Raw genomic sequence first — 23,100 nt, forward strand, 5'->3', positions numbered from 1 at the left:
AGAAGAGTGTGCTTAAGAACCCTGGACACCTCTAATTGGGGACTTTAACAAAGCTGAGTCACAATCTGAAAAGGTTCACCCAATTATGTGTCTGTGGCATTTATGTATCCGGTGGTAATACTGGAAAACAAAGTGCTTAGGGCCACGGCCAAGACTCATAAAGAAGCTGTGTTCAAGAATCATCATACTAAACTAGGAGAATCAATAACACTATCTGAACTCTGAGTTCCTATAGATGCCAATCATTTTGAACCTCAATGGATAAAGTGAGATGCCAAAACTATTCAAGAGGCAAAAAGCTATAAGTCCCGCTCATTTGATTGGAGCTATGTTTCATTGATAGTTTGGAATTTATAGTATATTCTCTTCTTTTTATCCTATTTGATTTTCAGTTGCTTGGGGACAAGCAACAATTTAAGTTTGGTGTTGTGATGAGCGGATAATTTATACGCTTTTTGGCATTGTTTTTAGTATGTTTTTAGTAGGATCTAGTTACTTTTAGGGATGTTTTCATTAGTTTTTATGTTAAATTCACATTTCTAGACTTTACTATGAGTTTGTGTGTTTTTCTGTGATTTCAGGTATTTTTTGGCTGAAATTGAGGGACTTGAGCAGAAATCAGATTCAGAGGTTGAAGAAGGACTGCTGATGCTGTTGGATTCTGACCTCCCTGCACTCAAAATGGATTTTCTGGAGCTACAGAACTTGAAATGGCGCGCTTCCAATTGCGTTGGAAAGTAGACATCCAGGGCTTTCCAGAAATATATAATAGTCCATACTTTGGCCAAGAATAGATGACATAAATTGGCGTTCAACGCCAGCTTTCTACCCAAATCTGGCATCCAGCGCCAGAAAAGGATCCAAAACCAGAGTTGAACGCCAGAAATGGATCAAAACCTGGCATTCAACTCCACAAATGGCCTCTACACGTGCAACACTCAAGCTCAGCCCAAGCACACACCAAGTGGGCCCCGGAAGTGGATTTATGCATCAATTACTTACTCCTGTAAACCCTAGTAGCTAGTTTATTATAAATAGGACCTTTTACTAGTCTTTTTGACCATCCCAGATTGTATTTTGATCTTGTGATCACGTTTTAGGGGGCTCGCCATCTCGGCCATGCCTGGACCTTTCACTTATGTATTTTTAACGGTAGAGTTTCTACACTCCATAGATTAAGGTGTGGAGCTCTGCTGTTCCTCAAAGATTAATGCAAAGTACTACTGTTTTCTATTCAATTCTTCTTATTTCGCTTCTAAGATATTCATTCGTACTTCAATCTGAATGTGATGAACGTGACAATCATCATCATTCCCTATGAACGCGTGCCTGACAACCACTTCTGTTCTACATTAGATTGAATGAGTATCTCTTAGATCTCCTAACCAGAATCTTCGTGGCATAAGCTAGAATGATGGCGGCATTCAAGAGAATCCGGAAGGTCTAAACCTTGTCTGTGGTATTCCGAGTAGGATTCAATGAATGAATGACTGTGACGAGCTCCAAACTCGCGATTGCGGGGCGTTAGTGACAGACGCAAAAGGATAGTAAATCCTATTCCAGCATGATCGAGAACCGACAGATGAATAGCCGTGCCGTGACAGGGTGCGTTGATCATTTTCACTGAGAGGATAAGATGAAGCCATTGACAAGGGTGATGCCTCCAGACGATTAGCCGTGCCGTGACAGGGCATTGGATCATTTTCCCGAGAGATGACCGAAAGTAGCCGTTGACAATGGTGATGTATCACATAAAGCCAGCCATGGAAAGGAGTAAGACTGACTGGATGAAGATAGCAGGAAAGCAGAGGTTCAGAGAAACGAGAAGCATCTCCATTTGCTTATCTGAAATTCTCACCAATAATTTACATAAGTACCTCTATCCCTATTCTATTATTTATTATTCGAAAACACCATTATCAATTTATATCTGCCTAACTGAGATTTGCAAGGTGACCATAGCTTGCTTCATACCAACAATCTCCGTGGGATTTGACCCTTACTCACGTAAGGTATTACTTGGACGACCTAGTGCACTTGCTGGTTAGTTACACGGAGTTGTGAACCATGGTCTTGGCATCATGTTTTTGGCGCCATTACCAGGGAAAGAAAGAGCGATGAATTTTACATAATTAAAGTGTAATCACGATTCCGCGTACCAAGCATATACGTCCAGTATCTAAATGCATATTATACATGATTAGATAATGATAATAATCATGAGATTGGATTGGTATCCAAAACTAAATCAACTAAATTTAATAGCATATTAACTTACATTTTGGTCAATCCAACCTTTTGGAATTAAGTAAGAAAAAGAATCTCTGGTTGCATCAAATTTGCATCCTTTTGCTAATATCTCTTACCTACAATTGATTAAATATAAAAATTATAATCTATCATTGTTCTTCTCATACGATCGTAAGATGACAAAGTACAAAGATAATATTTTTTCAAAATAAGTTACCTTCCAAATTCATTATCTTTATTTGTTCCAAATATGTAGGCTGCAACCATAATTTCAGTGTCATCTAATTCCATGGTAGTTGGCGATGCAAACAATACTGGTAACCACTATTAAGAAAAACAAAAAATAACGAAAATTAAGTCTCCAAATTTAAAATAACTCAAGAATTAAAAAATGTTCAAAAGTGTTTGGACGAATAAAACTTAAGTAATTGACACTCACAAATGGAGCTTCAACCCCAAGATTTCTCGGTTGTAGTTTTGTAAACTCTGGAGTCCTCTGGTTTATATGATAACCAGTAGAAGATGCATTACTCAGGAATGATTTGAAAATATCAGTTGATGGTGTATCTGCTAGACAAAATTGTTTATCATGTGTTTTTTTGGATGAATGGGCTCTAGAAATTTTGGGATTAGTCTTCTTCACACCGAGAATAGATTTTTTTTCTATCAAAAGAAGCTTTTTTAACCGGAGAAGTGACCAAATTTTTCATTATCGTGTCTATCATGGCTTGCTCAGAAGGAAGGTTTTTAAAGGGGCTTGCATATGGAGACATGGTCATTGGCATTGAAAGTAATGGATAAGGAGGTGAGGTTAGGATGAAAATCCTCCCAAATCATTATAAAATTGAGACGGCATGGGGTGAAAGTAAGGCATCATTGGCATCATGGATTGGTTGATAGATGCCATATTTTGCAAGTTAGTGACAACTTCTTGCATCTTTATGATTTGTGAGTTGAGCGCATCATATTTTTCCCCTTTATTCTCCTAAAAAATATTTTGAAAATGATAAGAGAATGAGTACATTACTATTCCTTCAATGCTATAGACGTTTAATCAATTATTTGTCAAATGAATATAAAATATACTGACCAATACTTAGCAAATTCAACATAATAATTCAAGAAGAGAAAAGAGATCACCTTGTTAAGGATGGTTTTAGCCGGCACATCCACTTCTTTGGATTTTAATTCCTCCTTATTTTCTACCGTCTTGACATCCTCATTGAGACTGAAAACCATTATAAATAAATACCTATCAAAATTCTTAAGAAAAATACAAAAAAAATTTAAAATTTATAGAATCAATTGAAGTGTATTCCAACCTAGACAAAATTTCGATGGCCTCTATCAGTGTGTTCTTCACTTGTGCTTCTGTTACATTTGGTTTTTGTTGAGTGCTGCCAAGATTTTTTCCAATGTCGTCAGATGGTGATTGAGGAGTATGATTGCTTTTATCTTTGGCTAATTTTGAAACGGAGTTGTTAGTTCCTCTTGAAGACATAATTACAAGTAGAAAAAGAAATATGCATATATGATTATAAGACATTCGAATTCCACGGCATTAAACCAAAATAATTTCATCCATTTATAGGAAGTTTGGAAACTGGATATATGAAAGGTCATCATGTATATGGGTTTCGCATCAATTATTTCTTAAGTAATCTTTCATAAAGCCTTATCGTTTTTCCTGACTTCTCATATTTCTGTAACAAGAAGAAGGAAAAGGGAAGACGGAAATGAAATGGGTGAGTTAAGGATGGAAAACTTACTATGGGATGAAAGACGGAAGATGAAAGGGATGAGTTAAAGATAGAAAACTTACTATGGGGTGAGAGGAAGCGTCCAAAACTTGCTTATGCATTTTCTTCCTTTATTTGTGATTAGGGTATTCAATTTACATTTTCATACCGTCTAATGAAAAAAATTATTCTATTAAATATAATTAAATCATTTAGATCAAATTTTAGTTTAATAAAAAAAATTATTCTATTAAATATGATTAGGTGCCATATTGCAGAGAAGGGTTCGAACCAAATGAAATTATGTAGAAAGACAGACGGAGAGTAAGACAGAGAATATTAAGGATCATTAAATTGGGGCAAAACATAAAATTTGTTTGGAGTACAGTAATACACTTCCATAGCGAACACAAGTCACAACTTATAATTATTGGTGAATGCATTAATTCTTCTTGTTAAAATCTTGAACTCTTGCATTCTAATAATCATAATAATTTGGTACATTAGGGTGTGATGGATTTATCTAGAATATGGGTGTTCCACCTCTACTGTATGAATAACAAGGTGGCATGGGATATCCATTAAAACTGGGGTACATAGATAATCAATTCATGAATTGAAAATTCACAAAATCCTTTGTAGAAGATATAGCACCATAAGTTCCAATGTCAGTCGACACTTCTTTGTGATCTTTTTTGTTTGGTTGTCTACTCTGCTAAATAAATATCAAAAAAATAAATTATTAAAAAATATTTTTATAGAACATTATTGCATCAATACATGAGAATACAACATGGCAAACTAACCTTTTCCATGTGATTATTATCTAACCGCTTTCTTTTATTACTCTTTTGCACATTTGAAATTCTATCCTTCTTTGTGTTCTACATGCAAAATTATGAAAACTATAAAATATCTCTTGTAGTTATAATTATATTATAATACATTGTTATATACCTCAAAAGCAGCTTCAGGTGCATTTTTTTTTTGTTTGTGCACTGGACTTTCTTGTTCTGTTATCATTGTAATAGTTGCTTTGAACTTCTGACATGAGCCTTATTCACTTTTTTTTTTTGGATATTTTCAAATAAATCACTACCTTTTTCGTTATATTAGTGTATTGTTTCCTCATCAGATATATCCTGTAATACAATATATTCCAACAACACATAAATTTTAAAACAAATAAGTAGTACAACAAAGATTGTAACCAAACAAAGAAAAATCAATAATAAATATTACCATAACACCATTTGATTATGTACTTGATTGGTCATTGTCAGTATGTAATTTTTCTTTGTTCAAACTTAGTGAGCATTCTCCACTATGTAGTTTTGGACACCTATGAACCGTATGACTAATGCGTTTACAATGCGAACATTTACGGGCCTTAGCAGCCTTGGTTGTTTGTCGTGGGGCTCCTTTTGTCTTCACAACACATGGGTCACCTACCAAGTTGGCAGTAGAAGGCATCTTCTCATTAGGATTGTGTCTTTTATGGAGTTTCATAATCAATCCAAAAATGTCTTCTCTGATTTCCATGAAGTCATCTTGATGTTTCGATGCTTTATCACAAAGTGTAAAACAAAGCATTGCTAGAGCACTGTACCTAACACCAACAATCTTTTCAGATTCAATATCCTCAGCTGTAAGCGAACAAATGTATTATTTTTTAGCATCTTTCGTCCACCTCTTGTGAATAAGATTATTAAGAATAGTGCTAATATGGTCATGTCTCAGTACAAAAAATATGGAAACATGGAATACAACGGCTCTCAAATAATCGACAATCACAACCCAAGTTGTTAGTGCTTCTATCATACCAAACCTTATATTCAATACCCGACTCTAGATATTTGTTCATTCTCACCTAAATTTTATTACCATTATTTGAATGGCTGACAACGTTTAGTTTACTCGCTTTTATTATCTCATTCGTCACCTCTTTAAACATATTCTGAGTAAAAATATTGGCTGCTTCCTTTTCGATGTCTTCGAAACATGTAGTTAAAACTGGACTTGAAAACAATGACTTAAAATCAGATAATAGCTCATTTGTCCGATATTGCCTCACTACTTTGTTAAGATTATGCATCAAATCTAAAAAGATAACATTTTTTACCAATATAGTGCTTTATCAACGAATGAATTCCTTCACATTGTGACGTAGTCCTATTTCGACCAAAAAGCTTGTCGTTCAAATATACGAAAGCCCACATCCTTTTGATCTTATACGTTTTTTTCACCCATTCATTTTCAAAAAGCTTGAATTTTAATACTAAGCGAAGCCATTTATCTTCAAACTCATCCGGAAAAAAATTTCCATACATAAGGTGCTTCAATCCATGAAGAAACTCAGAATTTTTGATAGCTTCACATGCATTGCGATGTAAATGCCACGCACAAAGTCGGTGTGTTGCATTTGGCATCACTTCTCTAATTGCTCCTCTCATTGCAAGATCACCATCTGTCACCACTGCTGTTGGATGTTTATTACCCGTTATTTCAAGGAAAATCTTCAAAACTAATACATATGTCTCATGCTTTTCATCTGCTAGCAAGCCACAACCAAATATACATGTCTGACCGTGATGGTTAGTTCCTGAGAAGACAACCAATGGTTTGTTATATTTATTCTTCTGGTATGTTGTGTCAAATGCTAGCACATCACTAAAATATTGATAATCAACTATGCTAGCCCCGTTAGCCCATACTAAATTTTCAAGTTTATTATCTTTGAGAGTAAATTTTCCTTGCAACAATGGATCTTCATCGGCCTTAGAAATCAAGTAACTCAATGTTGCATATGCATCACTATCTTTCACTTTAGCATGCTTTGATTTGTCAAAATAATTATACAAATCCTTCTTTGTAAAACCAATTTTTTCAGGTCCTCCCTTTTGCTTTAACATGAACCCCATTATATAGCAAGTCCTAACACCATAATCATGCAGACTATTGGCTTGTGCTTTGTCGGCCTCTGTCATTACACAATATGCGGGGACAAATTGTATATATTAGCTGGGATAAGGTCATGATTGTGAGTCTCTTCAAATGCAATGACTTTCCACTTCTTCAATTTCATATCATAGTGAAATTTAATTCTGGCTTGACACATTACACATGTTATCAGCCTGTGGTCCCTTTTTCCATTCTCCATCTCCAAATACTTATTTCTTCGTGTATTCTCTCTATTACAAACCATTTGTCGCATATTAAGGTTGCCGTTGAAATCATAACCCTTTTCATCACACCTTGCAACAAAATCATGTGCTTTGGCATAATGTTTGTAGAATTGAACACATTGCTCTACACTATCATGCTCAATACCCCAAATGTCATCCTTAGTCAACTCAGTTAACTTCTTCTCAACTTTACCAAATCGATTTCCAAGATCAACCATTTTCATAGCTTCATCAATTGCACCCTTCTTTTGAGATATATTTATATCATTTTCTTCACTTGAACCACTATACTCAAAATTCAAATCATCAAATTGAATAGAATTCTTTGTTGAATTTTTGTCAACGCTACCCATACTTGTGTTATAAGTCTATTATTAACATAAAACGTAAAAAAAATGTATGAGCACAATACTATTCAATTGCATGTAAGGAAATTTGAATAGTAAAAAAATATATTATCACAATAAATAATAATACACAATCAATTAACGTAATAAAAAAATTATTAACTAATAGTAAACAAATGCAGATATACATAAAGAAAATTTTAATAAATGCACTTATGTATTAATTAATTTTAAGTTTTTTATAAGTTTATGATGATAGTTTTAAGCAATATTTAGTTTTGAAAATTATAAAACAGCGGCTTAGATTTTTCAAAAAATTCCCATTAAAAACTATTTTGCTTAATATTAGTTCAGACACAAGCCAGTTGTTATTTATACATAACTCTTAGTTAGTACCTAAAAAAAATTATAAGACCCTTTTATTCTATACAGTTAGCATCTCACAATAACTAATCTAAACTAGTATATTTAAATTTGACCTATTTTTTGCAAGTAATTATAATCTAAAGAGCTATATATCATGAAATATGCTAATTAGCTCTTCTATTTTTAATTAATTTGTATAATATTAAAAATAAACTAATGCTACTTTGTACCTATAAAATCAAGTATAAACTAAGAATTCATAAATAGGGGCTTATAATCATCAATACCCGAAATTATATATGAGCTATAACCTGTATTTATGTTGCAGGATTATTAACAAGTAATTACATAATATCACTTGTACAATAATTTTAACTCAACAACGATCACTGTTACATAACTAATTTAAACCCGTATGTTCAAAGCAAATTTTATACTAAGTAAATATTATAAAATACTTCAAATTAAGTGCTCTGTTTCTGGTAAATTTGTATACCATTAAGAATGACTATTTTTTATTGATTTGTTCAACTGCTCAAAATGAACATCACATCTATATAGTCAAGTATAAATTAGTAAATCATAAACAGGCGCTTATAATCATCAATACCCAAAATTATATATGAGTTATACCTTGAATCTATGTTGTAGGATTATTAACAAGTAATTACAAAGATCACATGTACAATAATTTCAACTCAACAATGATCACTATTACATAACTAATTTAAACCCGTATGTTCAAAGCAAATTTTAAGCAAGTAAATATTATAAAATACTTAAAATTAACTGCTCTGTTTCTGGTAAATTTGTATACCAATTTTTATTGATTTGTTCAGCCGCTCAAAATGAACATCACATCTATATAATCAAGTATAAACTAATAAATCATAAACAGGGACTTATAATAATCAATACCTGAAATTATATATGAACTATAACCTGTATCTATGTTGTAGGATTATTAACAATGGCTACTATTAAGTTTTTTTTTAGTACTCTTCAAAGTACTCTTTGTTTTGGTGATTCTAAATTAATGAAATATTATTGCTACTCAAGGAGAAAAAAATGGAGAAAAATCAAACATAATAGGCTTCAAAATAGATTTTGTAAATGATAAACAATAACAAAGAATAAACACACTTGTACCAACTATTAGTCGCAAACAAACAATATTAATTTTAATTAATGGAAAGAATGAAATAAGAGAAAAAGAGAACAATGAGTGACTTACTTGTAACAATTTGCAAATGCTGAGAGTGTGACAGTATCTGGTTCAGAGATAGGGAGGTTTGTTGTGTTGGCAACTTTGAATAGAAGAACAGTGAAAAGAATGAATCGATTGTTCTGGGTTCCAACAACAAAGTCGGCTACTTTGAATTGAAGAACAATAAAAAGAACGATGGATTATTCTGGGTCATAGCAATAAGATCGAGGACTTTGGAAGATTAGAAGGAGGAAAAAGAAGGTATATCCTGAGAGTAAAAGAGAGGGAAGAAGACGAAAATGAATTTTCCCTGTGAATATAGAAAAAAGAAGAAGACGAAATTAGATGAAAAAGGATTAGGGTTCTATGATCTTCCCTCTTTCTCCAACAGCATATACAACGGCTCAATTCTAATTTTTTTCTTTTAAATTATTTATTTAAGGTTTACCACATATGGTAGTTTGATTTAACCAGACTTAAATGTATGTACAATGTATTAAGATATGTATATATAAAGTATTTTATACATGTATTAAATTCATTAATTTTTATTTTTAAAAATTAAAAATTCATTTGCTGATTGAAATTAATGAATACAGATGTCATCAATTAATTAGAATATATAAGAAAGATATGTAATACCCTCAAATTAATTGGGTATGGAAGAATGGACAGCTAATGTTTTCTTCCTTTCGTAATTAGATTCTGCATTTTTTTATTTTTGTTGTGTATAAACAAAATCGCCAAGAGAAATGTTAAGTTACTGATATTCTTTTTTACGTTGCATTTGTCTTGCATTTAAATTAATATTAATTAATTCTTTTTCCTATTATAAGTGTTTGTAATAGTTCTTCGAGGTAGAAGGTATTGAATGTTATTGAAAAGATTCACAATCAGTACTGTACTAGTATTTTTTCCGTACTAATATTATAAAATTATAAATTTTTTAAAATAAATTATATCTTACTATTTTTTTATTATAAAATTTAAAAAATTAATAATATCTAACTTTCTTGTAATAAATATTAAAGATTTTATCAAAAGAGAGAAAGAAAGAGATAGGAAATTCGGATTCTTGTATACTGAAGGTATTATGAGTTAGCGTTTTTGTTTTGTTAGACGCACTTTTCAATAGAGACATCTTCCAAGATACCACACTACTAAAAAATCACCTTTGGCTATTATTTATTTTATTTTTAACGGCAATAAAAATAGCCGTTAATACATTTACCTGCAATTAGACATTAGCTATTTTATACTTGGTCGCTAAAAGGCTTTAGCTACAATTATAACAATTACCAGTAAAAACCTTTTCAATGATTGCAAAAAGTTTATAACTTTTAGCGGTCATTTTCTTGACAATTTATATAATCACTAAAAATAGTTCTAATATTGCAATGTTATTCACTTTTAGTGTCTATTACTATTTACTATTGGTGCCAAACCCATTTTACTGGCAATTTTTATGGTCATTTTGATGGTGGAGTTGGGATTTCAATTTGGGCACTGGGCTTGGGGTAAGGGTATTGGGCGCCACTTCCTTGGAGTTGGGCTTAGAGGTTGGGCACCCAGCTTGGAGCAGGGGCGCTAGGCACCAGTGCAGGGCATTAGGCTTCTAGTTTATGGTGCTGCGCTTGGTGTTTTCAAGCTTGGTGCCAACAACCTTATGTTCCTCCTTAGAAGTATACTGGTGTTTTTTTATAAATTCCATCTTGATTTGCTTGAACATAGCTGGAAAACACAATCATTATAAACAACTCCAAACATATGATTAGTCATCAAAATTTCACTAAAAACATAAAAATTTTGATTTAAATCTAAAAAAATTACTTAAAAAAAATTCTAAAAATAATTAAAGATGCCTAGATTGTGCTAAGAATTAAAACAACCTAAAAGTTCTAAGCTTCTGAGTTTCATTGTTTAACATACCTATGCAGTGTTAATACTCGCTAGTGTTATGAGAACTGTACTAACCAATTGAACTTGAAAACTAAATTGATGTATATTTGATTTTTTAAGGATCATTTTGACTATTAATCTTAAAATTTATCCAATATTTTCATAATTGTTGCCCCTGTTCTGATGTTATTATTGCTTGCTGCTCAACTATCCTTACTCAGCTACGGTCATTGATGATTCATGGCTCCATGATATGTCATTCTCATTTTTTTCTTTAGTCTTAACATCCAAGTTTTAGAGAGTTTGTTTCCTCTGCGACTTCGTTGTCCCTTCTAGTCGCATATTCAAACCTTTGCTTTTGTTGCAACTTCGATTTTATGGATTGCAAAAATATCCATCAGAGTAGGGTATCCATGGGGATTAACTGCCATGATACAGGTGTGAGAGGACTTTCTCCCTTGATGGAATGGGGTTTGAGTTATGTATTAAATGGCAGATAAACTCTTGTGTGCATATATAGGCTGGCTCATGACTGCATTTATGACCACATTTGTAGGGAATAAATTATCATTTCTATTTACAAATATTCAGAATGCTGACAAATCTATTCACAAAAAAACTAATCTTATATCCATAAAAAGGTGGAATTCTTTTAACAAAACTACTCAAACTCTAGAAAACTATTCAAAAATTTCAAATTACCTTTTAACTTCATCAAACTTCAATTCTAATCCTACTCCACCCCGAATTCTCAATCCACAATCCACCACTAATCCTACCTCACCTTTTGAAAGAGTTTCTTGCGAACACTATCAGAAACACGGGAATTATCAATGGGAAGATACCCACGAATGAAAAATAGTGGCAAATTTCTATGATCATGGTAATCACTTGCAACGTCTTGCATCTCCGTGGACAAATTTTGCAGAGTTTTTCGATGGTTTTGTTTGTTCGTGGCCAACTAATAAACCGCTATTTCATGGTTTATCTTGTGCTCAATTGAGTGGTTTTTATCTACTCTTTACCTACTTATTCATACTATTTGCATGGTTTTACATTTGCCTTCCTAATTATGTGCTTTGATTGAAAACATACTTCTTTGATCTTATATTTGCTTATTATTAATCCTCTCTTATCACCATTAGATGCCTTGATATGTGTGTTAAGTGTTTTCAGATATTATAGGGCAGGAATGACTTGGAGGATGGAAAGGAAGCATGCAAAAGTGGAAGGAATACAAGAAGATGAAGAAGTTGCTAAGCTGTCCAACCTGACCTCTTCGCACTCAAACGGCTATAACTTTAGCTACAAAGGTTCAAACGACGCGGTTCCAGTTGCATTGGAAATCTAACGTCCGGGGCTTCGATTTGATATATAATATGTTATAGTTCCTCTGACGCTAGGCAACGCGACCGCGTGATCCATGCGGCCACGTCGCAGTGACGGAAATTAGCGCATTTGAATTCGAGACCAGCGAATTCTGGGCTGTTTCTGACCCAGTTCTCGGCCCAGAAAACACAGATTAGAGGCTATAAAGTGGAGGAATTCATCCATTCATAAGAGAGCTCTCATAATTTACTTCTCATGATTTAGATTAGTTTTGAGAGAGGTTCTCTCCTCTCTCTCTTAGGATTTAGGACTTCTCTTAGTTTTAGGAGTGACTCTCAATCCCAGGTTCTTTATTTTTATCTATTTTTCCAATTGGCTTATGAACTTTTCCATGTTAGATTTTACTACTTTGAATGTATTTTATTTGAGGTATTCCAGATATTTATGATTTTAATTTAGCTTTCTACATTCTTGGCTTTGGTTAAGGTAATTGGTGACGCTTGAGCTGTCAAATAAAACAGTGGTTGAAATTGGCAGATTCTGATTGATCTAGGATTGCTCTAAAGCTAGTCTCTCCACATGAGTTGACTAGGACTTGAGAATCAAGCCAATCAGCCCACTTAACTTTCCTTTGTTTAGTAAAGGCTGACCAAGTGGGATTAAAATCCAATTCTCATCACAATTGATAAGGATAGGACTTCCAGTTCTTATACTTTGCCAAGAGTTTATTTTATAGTTATTTATTTATCTTATTCTTCTTATGCAACATATTGCTTCCTTACTTTCTAAAACTCCTAATTTACAAGACTCATAACCAATAATAAGAACATACCTCCCTGCAATTCCTTGAGAAGACGACCCGAGGTTTAAATACTCGGTTATCAATTTAAAAGGGGTTTGTTACTTGTGACAACCAAAATATTTGTACGAAGGGATTTCTGTTGGTTTAGAGACTATATCTATAACGCAACTGTTTTTATGAAATTCTTTACTGGCAAAAATCCTAACGTCACCAACTTGAGATGAGTTTTCTCAATTAGCACAGATACAATAATCACCGTGGTGAAATCGAACGAGATTTCCCAAATCAAGTCGCACAATATAGTCTCAACCGACGAGATTTCCGCTGTTAGAGTTAAAAAGTGTGTCACAATTAAATTCAATAACCAGGAGTAGAATCCCGAGCTATTTTCCTAGGAGTTAACACAAGATGCAATTTATTGGTTAGGATTTCTTGGAGATCTTTGAAATTGAGAACAAGAAAAATAAATAACTAAAACTTAGAGCAATAGATAACTAGCAAGAGTTGTAAAATAATCAATATAAAAGGTCTTGGTTATGGGTGAGAATCGAAATTTCTATCTTTATTGTCTTTCCCAACTGTGATGGTAAAATAAATAATAGCTACTACTAATAACCAAAAAACGCACAAGTAAAAGATGTAATTATGCAAATATGAATATATTTATACCAACCAATAACATAGCACACATATGCAACTTTCCAGCAACGGCGCCAAAACTTGACAAGCAGATAAATGTCGGTCAAGATTACCAAAAAGGTTTTTCCCAAATCAAGTTGCATAGTATAGTCTCAACCGATGAGATTTTCGCTGTCAGAGTTAAAAAGTGTGTCACAATTAAATTCAATAACCGGGAGTAGAATCCTGAGTCGTTTCCCTAGGAGTTGACACAAGATACAATTTATTGGTTTGGATTTTCTGGAGATTTTCGAAGTTGAGAACAAGAAAAATAAATAACTAGAATTTAGAGCAATAGATAACTAGCAAGAGTTGTAAAATAATCAATATAAAAAGTCTTGGTTAGGGGTGAGAATCGGAATTTCTATCCTTATTGTCTTTCCCAAGTGTGATGGTAAAAGCTCATTTCTCTCACTTAGTTATCCTTTAACGATTGAAGGAAAGTCAAGTGAAACAATTAACTTTAGCTCACAAGTCCTAGTCACTTCGTAGAGAAGAACTAGAGTTGGTGAGTTTCAAGCTAATTGGCAATCTTCATTTACCAATCAACACTTGAATATAAAAATTCAAGTGGCTCCAATTACTCAACCCCAAACCAAGCAAGAAAATCTACTCCATAATTATGGATGACATTTTCTCAAATATTTGGTGAGCAAAGATAAAAGACATGATAATAACTAGGAAAATAACTCAATTCAAATTACCACTAACAATCAACAATAATAAAATAAGAAATAACAATGGATGTGGAAATAACTCAATGCATTAACAAAAGTCAATGTTAACAAGATCCAAACATGAATTCAAGTAACCAAATAGAAAAGAGTACTAAAGGAATTAGAGAAGAAACTATAAGGAAAATGACTAGAAATGAAGGTAACCACAGCTTCTCTCCAAATCCAAATTGAAAAGTAAACTACGAAAACCAAAAATCCCAGAGAGAAGTAGGAGTTTCTCTTACTAGAATTAAAAACTCAAAAAAACTAAGCTAATGTGTAAAAGTTTCTGTCCCAACTCTATTCCCAGCGTATTGTCTTCATTTTCGGGCCTGAAACTGGGTCAGAATGAGCCCAGAAATTGCCCCCCAGTTAATTCCCTTAATTACAGCACGTGATGCTCATCACACGTATGCGTCAGCCACGCATACGAGTCGGTGGGCTCTGTACTGGCCACGCGTACGCATCAGTCACGCGTACGGGTCAGTGGACGACGCTCCTGGTCACGCGTACGCATCAGTCACGCGTACGCGTTGCCTAGAAGATGGTTTGATCACGCGTACGCTTCATCCATGCGCGTGCGTCAATCCAAGTTTCTCAAGTCTTCAATTTCTTGTGTTCCTTCCACTTTAACAAGCTCTCTTTCCATCCTCTAAGCTATTTGATGAGCAGATATTTTATACGCTTTTTGGGATTATTTTCATATAGTTTTTAGCATGTTTTATTTAGTTTTTATTAAAACTTTATAGGTTTTAGTGTTAAATTCACATTTTTGGATTAAATAGTCTATACTTTTCTTTAGATTAGAAGGCCCAAAACTAGCATCCAATGCCAGCCTCCTCCCCCCTTCAGGTGTCCAGCGCCCAAGGAGAAGAGACCAGCGTCCAAACACCCAAAGAGGACCCCTAGCCAGCGTTCAATTCCCTAGAGGTCTCCTAGCATGTGATCTCATCAAAGCTCAGTCTAAGCACTCACTAAGTAGGCCCAAAAGTGGATTTTAGCACTAAAAAGACTGTTTTACCTTTACTAGTCATTAGTTTGGTATTTAAGGGATTAGATTTATGTATTTCGAATATCATCAGCCACTTTACACTATAATTTCATTTTATCACAGTATTCTCTTATGAGTATGAGTTTCTAAACCTCCTAGGTTGAGGGGAGGAACCTTGCTGAGTTCTATGAATTAATAAAAGTATTACTGTTCTTCTTCAATCCGTGTTTGATTTAATTCTAAGATTTATATTCGTCCTTCAACATGGTGAATGGGATGGCCTGTGACAACAAGCTCCGTTCATCATACTAGGACCGTGTGCCTGACAACCACCTATGTCTACTTGGGTTCGTGTGAATACTTGACTGGAAAACGTGAACCGCCAGCTTGATTATACATCTCTCAGATGACTAATCTATGACCTCGTTGGGGACTTCTCGAGACACCAGTTCAGCCGAGGTATGGGGAGATTAGGGTCTCTGTGGTAGAGGCTAGAATCCAAAGGTGTGGCATTCTCTGATCTGGAAGATCTGACCTTGTCTGTGGCATTTTGAGTAGGATTATTATGGAGAATGGACTACAGGAGCTTCACCCTCAATCAGACTGGATGCGCACTAACCCTGGTCTTCAGATTTGGAGGAGCATTAGCGACCTCTCAAGAAAGGCGTTGATCACATACAACCTGCCATTGAAGGAATCATTCACAAGCAAAGAAGACAGTAAGACCAGAGTTAATCCAGAAGGACAAAGCAACTCCAAACCTCATCCATCTAAGTTTTAAGATTATCATTGTAAACATATCAACCTAATTCCATCTTCCAAATCAAAATCAACAACTTCTTGATTCGCCTGACTAAGACCTGCAAGATAACGATAGCTTGCTTCATACCACAATCCTCGTGGGATCGACCCTGACTCGCTCAGGTATTACTTGGACGACCCAGTGCACTTGCTGGTACAGTTGTACGAAGTGTGGGATTCGTACACTAAGTTTTTGGCGCCGTTGCCGGGGATTGTTCGAGTTTGGACAACTGACGGATTATCTTGTTCCCTAGATCAGGTATTTTTATTTTATTTGAGTCTTTTTTTTATTTTCTTCTTCTCTATTTTCGAAAAATTTAAAACCTTTTTCAAAAATTTTTTTTTCTTTGTTTAACCTTTGTATTTGGTTTGAGTCTTTTGCTCTTGTTCTGGTTGAGTTTTTCGAAAATTTTGAGTTTTTCTTTCTAAAAATGTTCAAAAATAGTTTCTTTGTTTAAATCTTGTGTCAATCTTTAAGTTTGGTGTCTTTTTGTTGTTTTTCTTTTAATTTTTCAAAAATTTGTGTTTGGTTTTTCAAAAATTTTAAGTTTGGTGTCTTTTACATGTTCTTGTGTTCTTTGAATTTTTTAGTCTTGTTCCTGGTGTTCTTCTTAAATCTTCAAAGTATTCTTATGTTTCTTTGTGTTTTGATCTTAAAAATTTTAAGTTTGGTGTCCATTTGTGTTTTTCTTCAATTTTTCAAAAACTTAGGTCCTAAATCTAAAATTTTTAAGTTTTATGTCTTTTACTTTTTTCTCTCTTTCCTCATTAATTTCAAAAATAAAAAAATAAAATATCTTTCGTTATCTTTACTCTAATTTTCGAGATTCATATTAAAAATTCAGATTTTAATTTTTAAATTTTTATCTTATCTTATCTTTTTCAAAATCCTATTTTATCTTATTTCAAAATTCAAAATTTCAAAATTCAAATTTCAAACTTCAAAATTTAAAATTCAAATTTCAAATTTAAAAATTCAATTTTCAAAAATTCAAATTTCAAATTTTAAAAATAAAATCTTTTTCAAAATCAAATTTCAAATCTTATCTTTCTTTTGAATCTTTTTCAAATCTTTTCTAATCTTTTATCTTATCTTGTTTTCAAATCTTTTCTTAATTAGTTATCTTTTCTCTTTCTTATTTTTCAAAACTTTCTAACTAACTCTTCTCTCTTATTTTTCAAAAATTCTCTTCTTCTTCTCTTTCTTCTATTTTCAAAAATTCATTGACTAATTTTTAAATCCTTTTAAATAAGTAACCTTAATTTTTGAAATTAATAAATAAATAAAATAAAAATAAAAATATTTTAATTCTTATTTATCTTCTCTACTTCTATTTATTCTTCTACTGCTTCAATCTTCATTCTTCTTCTACCTTTCTTCATCATGAACCCAAATGAGAATGAAAAGTTTAGAAGAACTCTGGGATCTTATACAAATCCCACTGTTGACTTCTATGGAAGAAGTATTAGCATACCTCACATAAGAGCAAGTAGCTTTGAATTAAACCCTCAACTTATTATTCTAGTACAGCAAAACTGCCAGTATTTTGGGCTTCCTTAGGAAGAACCTATAGAATTCCTGGCAGATTTCTTAAAGATTGCTGACACAGTACATAATGAGGAAGTAGACCAAGATGTCTACAGATTATTACTCTTTTCCTTTGCTATAAAGGGCCAAGCAAAGAGGTGGTTGGATAACCAACCCAAAGATAGCTTGAAAACTTGGGAATAGTTGGTAGATAAGTTTTTAAAGTAATACTTTTCTCTAAGAAAGATGACCCAGCTAAGACTGGACATCCAAGGCTTCAAATAAGGAGATAATGAATCTCTTTATGATGCCTGGGAGAGGTATAGAAGGATGCTAAGAAAATGTCCCACTGAAATATTTTCAGAATGGGTACAGTTAGACATCTTCTACTATGGACTTTCAGACATGGCTAGAATATCTTTGGACCACTCTGCTGGTGGTTCCATACATATGAGAAAGACCATTGAAGAAGCTCAAAAGCTTATTGAGACAGTTGCCATTAATCAACATATGTACTCATCTACTGAGACTTCTATGAAAGGGGAGGTTAAGGTAATATTTACTGGACCTAACCCTCCAGAACAGGATGGCCCATTGACTCAGTAACTACACGCCCTTGCCCAGCAACTACTGGAATTACAAGAGGCCTTGCGAGAAACTCAAGCTTCTAATAGGAATGTAGAAGCCCAGCTGAGTCAAACAAGGCAGCAGTTATCTAAGCAGATAACAGAGGAATGTCAGGCTATTCAACTGAGGAGTGAAAAATCCTTAAACACCCAATCTCAGTACAACAAGAAAGAAAAGCAAATAGAAGGAAATCAGACTGATGTTCAAGACGTCTCTAAAGGCATTGAATGCCCAAAGAAGAACATCATTGGCATTCAACGCCAAGAAGGGGAATCCAGCCCTGGCGTTGAATGCCCAATAGGGGGCAGTGTCCCTGGCGTTGAATTCATGGAAGGGGGCAGCAATATGGGCATTGAACGCCCAAGCAAGGAAGCCATTTACTTACTGATAACAACCCTCCTAAGCAAGCTAGTAACCCCCCTTCCAACACACATGGCACTCGGCCTTCATCAACCAAGATTGATGAATATAACGCTAAGATGCCATTTCCCAGAAACTCTGTCAAGAGGAAAAAGATAAACAGTTTGCTCGCTTTGCAGATTATCTCAGAACATTAGAGATTAAGATCCCTTTTGCAGATGCTCTTGAACAGATACCTTCTTATGCTAAGTTCATGAAGGACATTTTGAGTCATAAGAAGGATTGGAGAGAGACTGAAATAGTCCTCCTCACTGAAGAGTGTAGTACAATCATTCAAAATAGCTTGCCAGAGAAACTCAAGGATCCTGGGAGCTTTATGATACCATGCACTCTAGGTGATGCTTGTACAAGGACAGCTCTATGTGACCTTGGAGCAAGCATCAACCTAATACTTTCTTCATTAATAAAGAAGCTTTGTTTGACTGAAGAAGTCAAACCAACCCGCATATGCCTTCAACTTGCTGATGGTTCTATTAAGATACCATCAGGCATAATTGAAGACATGATTGTTAGGGTTGGACCCTTTGCTTTTCCCACTGAATTTGTGGTGTTGGATATGGAAGGGCACAAGAGTGCATCCCTTATCCTAGGAAGACCCTTCCTAGTTACAGGACGGACCCTCATTGATGTTGAAAAAGGGGAAGTAATCCTGAGAGTCAATGAAAAAAAGTTCGTACTGAATGCTGTCAAGGCTATGCAACATCCAGACACTCCTGAGGAATGCATGAGCATTGACCTCATTGATTCCCTGGTAGAAGAAGTAAATATGGCCAAAAGTCTCAAGGAAGGGCTGAATGACATCCTTACAGATGCTCAGCCTAATTCAGAGGAACCTCTGTAAACCCCTGAGGAAAAAGAGAAACCTCCAAAGCTTGAGCTTAAGCCATTACCATCCTCCCTAAAATATGCATTTCTGGGAGATGGAGATACTTACCCTGTGATCATAAGCTCTGCCTTAGAGTCACAGGAAGAAGAAGCACTAATTCAAGTGCTTAAGGCACATAGGACCGCCCTTGGGTGGACTATAAGTGACCTTAAGGACATTAGCCTAGCCCGATGCATGCATAAAATCCTGTTGGAGGATAACGCCAAACTAGTCGTGTAACCACAAAGGCGACTAAATCCAGCCATGAAGGGAGTAGGGCAGAAGGAAGTTACTAAGCTCTGGAAGGCTGGGATTATTTATCCCATTTCTGATAGCCCTTGGGTAAGCTCTGTCTAAGTTATTCCCAAGAAGGGAGGGATGACAGTAGTTAATAATGAAAAGAATGAACTGATCTATAAAAGGACAGTTACATGGTGACGCATGTGCATTGACTATAGAAGACTCAATGACGCCACCAGGAAGGATCATTTTCCTTTACCATTCATTGACCAAATGCTAGAAAGACTAGCAGGGCATGCCTTTTATTATTTCCTGGATGGATATTCCAAGTACAATCAAATAACAATGGATCCACAAGATCAAGAGAAGACAACATTCACATGCCCATCTGGCGTATTTGCCTACAAGCGAATGCCATTTGGCCTGTGCAATGCACCTGCCACCTTTCAGAGATGTATGCTATCCATCTTCTCTGATATGGTAGAAAAGTTTCTTGAAGTTTTCATGGATGACTTCTCTGTCTTTGGAGACTCATTTGACTCCTGCCTTGATCACTTGGCCCTAGTTCTGAAAAGATGTCAAGAAACAAACCTAGTTCTAAACTGGAAAAAATGCCACTTCATGGTGACTGAAAGCATTGTTCTTGGGCATTGGATTTCAAGCAAGGGAATAGTAGATCAAGCCAAGGTGGAAGTGATTGAAAAATTGCCTCCACCTACTAATTTCAAGGCAATCAGAAGTTTCTTAGGACATGCAGGATTCTATAGGAGGTTCATAAAAGATTTTTCAAAAATTTCAAAACCCCTGTGTAATCTCCTGGCCACTGATGTCCCTTTTGTCTTTGACCAAGAATGTCTGTATGCCTTTGAAACCCCTGAAAGCCAAGCTTGTCACTGCTCCTATTATCTCTGTACCAAATTGGGACTTGCCATTCGAACTCATGTGTGATGCCAGTAATCATGTCATTGGCGCAGTTCTGGGGACAGAGACATGACAAGCTTCTGCATGTCATTTATTATGCTAGTCGTGTATTAAATGATGCACAAAAAAACTACACTACTACAGAAAAAGAGTTACTTGCAGTGGTTTATGCCATTGACAAGTTCAGATCCTACCTAGTAGGATATAAGGTCACTATCTATACTGACCATGCCACTCTAAAGTATCTTCTCACTAAGTAGGACTCTAGGCCCAGACTCATAAGATGGGTATTACTCCTGCAAGAGTTTGATATAGAAATTAGAGGCAGAAAGGGCAAAGAAAATCAAGTGGCTGACCACTTGTCTAGGATTGAACCAGTAGCAGGGACTTCTCCTCTCTCTACTGACATATCCAAAACCTTTTCAGATGAGCAACTCTTTGCCACCCGGACAGCACCTTGGTTTGCAGATATTACAAACTACAAGGCTATAAGGTTCATTTCCAAGGAGTTTACCAGGCAACAAGCCCGGAAATTCATGCATGATGCAAAGTACTACTTGTGGGATGAACCATATCTCTTTAAGAGATGCTCGGATGGAATAATCCGACGGTGTGTATCTGAGGAAGAGGCATAAAGAATTCTATGGCATTGTCCTGGCTCAGACTATAGAGGACATTTTGGAAGTGAGCGGACAGCCACTAAGGTTCTCCAAAGTGGCTTCTACTGGCCCACACTCTTTAAGGACTCTACAGAGTTTGTCCGTAACTGTGGTAGTTTCCAATGGGTTGGCAATCCCTCATGGTCACGACATGCCTCAGCAAGGAATCCTAGAGATTGAGTTGTTTGACGTATGGGGTATAGATTTCATGGGACCCTTCCCACCTTCATACTCAAACACTTACATCCTTGTGGCAGTAGACTATGTGTCTAAATGGGTTGAAGCAATAACATCACCCACTAATGACACCAGAGTAGTAATGAAGTTCCTCCAAAAGAACATCTTCAGCAAATTTGGTATTCCTAGGACACTAATTAGTCATGGAGGTACTCATTTCTACAACAGACAGCTGGATTCTGTCTTAAGCCGTTACAAAGTTCGCCATAAAGTAGCAACACCGTATCATTCCCAAATAAATGGGCAAGCTAAAGTCTCAAATAGAGAACTAAAGCAAATCCTAGAAAGGACAGTAAGCACTTCTAGAAAGGATTGGGCTAGAAAGCTTGATGATGCTCTGCGGGCATACAAAACAGCTTTCAAAATCCCTATAGGAACATCACCATACCAGCTGGTGTATAGGAAATCCTGTCATTTGCCAGTGGAACTAGAATATAAAGCCTATTGGGCTACTAGATTCCTCAACCTTAATGCTAAAGCATTAGGAGAGAAATGGCTGCTCCAACTAAATGAGTTGGATGAATTCTGCTTAGCTGCATTTGAAAATGCAAAGATCTATGAGGAAAAAGCAAAAAGGTGACATGACAAGAAAATATCTTCCAGAGTCTTTGAACCAGGATAGAAGGCCTTGCTCTTCAACTCAAGACTCAAATTATTTCCTCGGAAACTCAAATCCCGCTGGAAGGGACCCTATGTGATTACTAGTGTATTACCTTACGGGCACATAGAACTTCAAGGTAAAGAAAACAGGTTCACTGTCAATAGACAGAGGGTTAAGCATTACCTTGAAGGAGATATAGAGCCAGGAGACTCAACACTGTTACTAAGTTAAGTACAGTGAAGTCTAGCTAAAGACATTAACGAAGCGCTTGTTGGGAGGCAACCCAATGATTACTTATATATTATTTTTAATTATTTCTGTTTTAGTTAGTTTTCTTTTTAATTAGTTTTTGATTATGTTTTAATTGGGTTAATTTTAAAGTTAGTGATCATGAACAATGCTTAAACAGAGACAGAATGATGCAGAACAGCAAACAGAATACCCTGGAGAAGGGATCTCCCTAGCGTTAAACGCCAGAAAGGAGTGGCAATTGGGCGTTCAAACACCCATAGAGGCAGCAAGCCTGGCATTAAACGCCAGCCAGGGAGCCCTGGCTGGGCGTTTAACGCCCAAGAAGGAGGGGCAACATGGCGTTAAACGCCAGAATGCAGGCACTCTGGGCGTTTAAACGCCTGCAAGACAGCATGTAGGTAATTTCAAAATTCTTATCTTTTTTTTATTCAATCCATCTT

General features: G+C 35.2%; 1 protein-coding gene across 1 annotated transcript; it reads right to left on the bottom strand.

The window, feature by feature from the left end:
- Window positions 1-5,101: 5,101 nt before the first annotated feature.
- Window positions 5,102-6,976, bottom strand: LOC148576038 (protein FAR1-RELATED SEQUENCE 5-like). Its single transcript, XM_088502658.1, has 3 exons — window positions 6,112-6,976; window positions 5,340-5,635; window positions 5,102-5,131 (listed from the first exon to the last, which is right to left on the bottom strand). Exons 1-3 carry the CDS (start codon window positions 6,974-6,976, stop codon window positions 5,102-5,104), a joined length of 1,191 nt encoding a protein of 396 aa, XP_088358784.1.
- Between the last annotated feature and the right edge of the window lie 16,124 nt (window positions 6,977-23,100).

This window comes from Arachis ipaensis, chromosome B1 (genome assembly GCF_059453495.1).
Source record: "Arachis ipaensis isolate K30076 ecotype BB chromosome B1, ASM5945349v1, whole genome shotgun sequence".
Taxonomy (NCBI): domain Eukaryota; kingdom Viridiplantae; phylum Streptophyta; class Magnoliopsida; order Fabales; family Fabaceae; genus Arachis; species Arachis ipaensis.

Excerpts from the sequence above, each read along its gene's own strand:
- LOC148576038 (XM_088502658.1), bottom strand. The coding sequence starts at position 6,976 with ATGACAGAGGCCGACAAAGCACAAGCCAATAGTCTGCATGATTATGGT. Across the intron at positions 5,636-6,111 it reads GTTGATAAAGCACTATATTG|CTGAGGATATTGAATCTGAA; the intron begins GTAAAAAATGTT and ends GTTCGCTTACAG. Across the intron at positions 5,132-5,339 it reads GTAAACGCATTAGTCATACG|GATATATCTGATGAGGAAAC; the intron begins GTTCATAGGTGT and ends ATTGTATTACAG.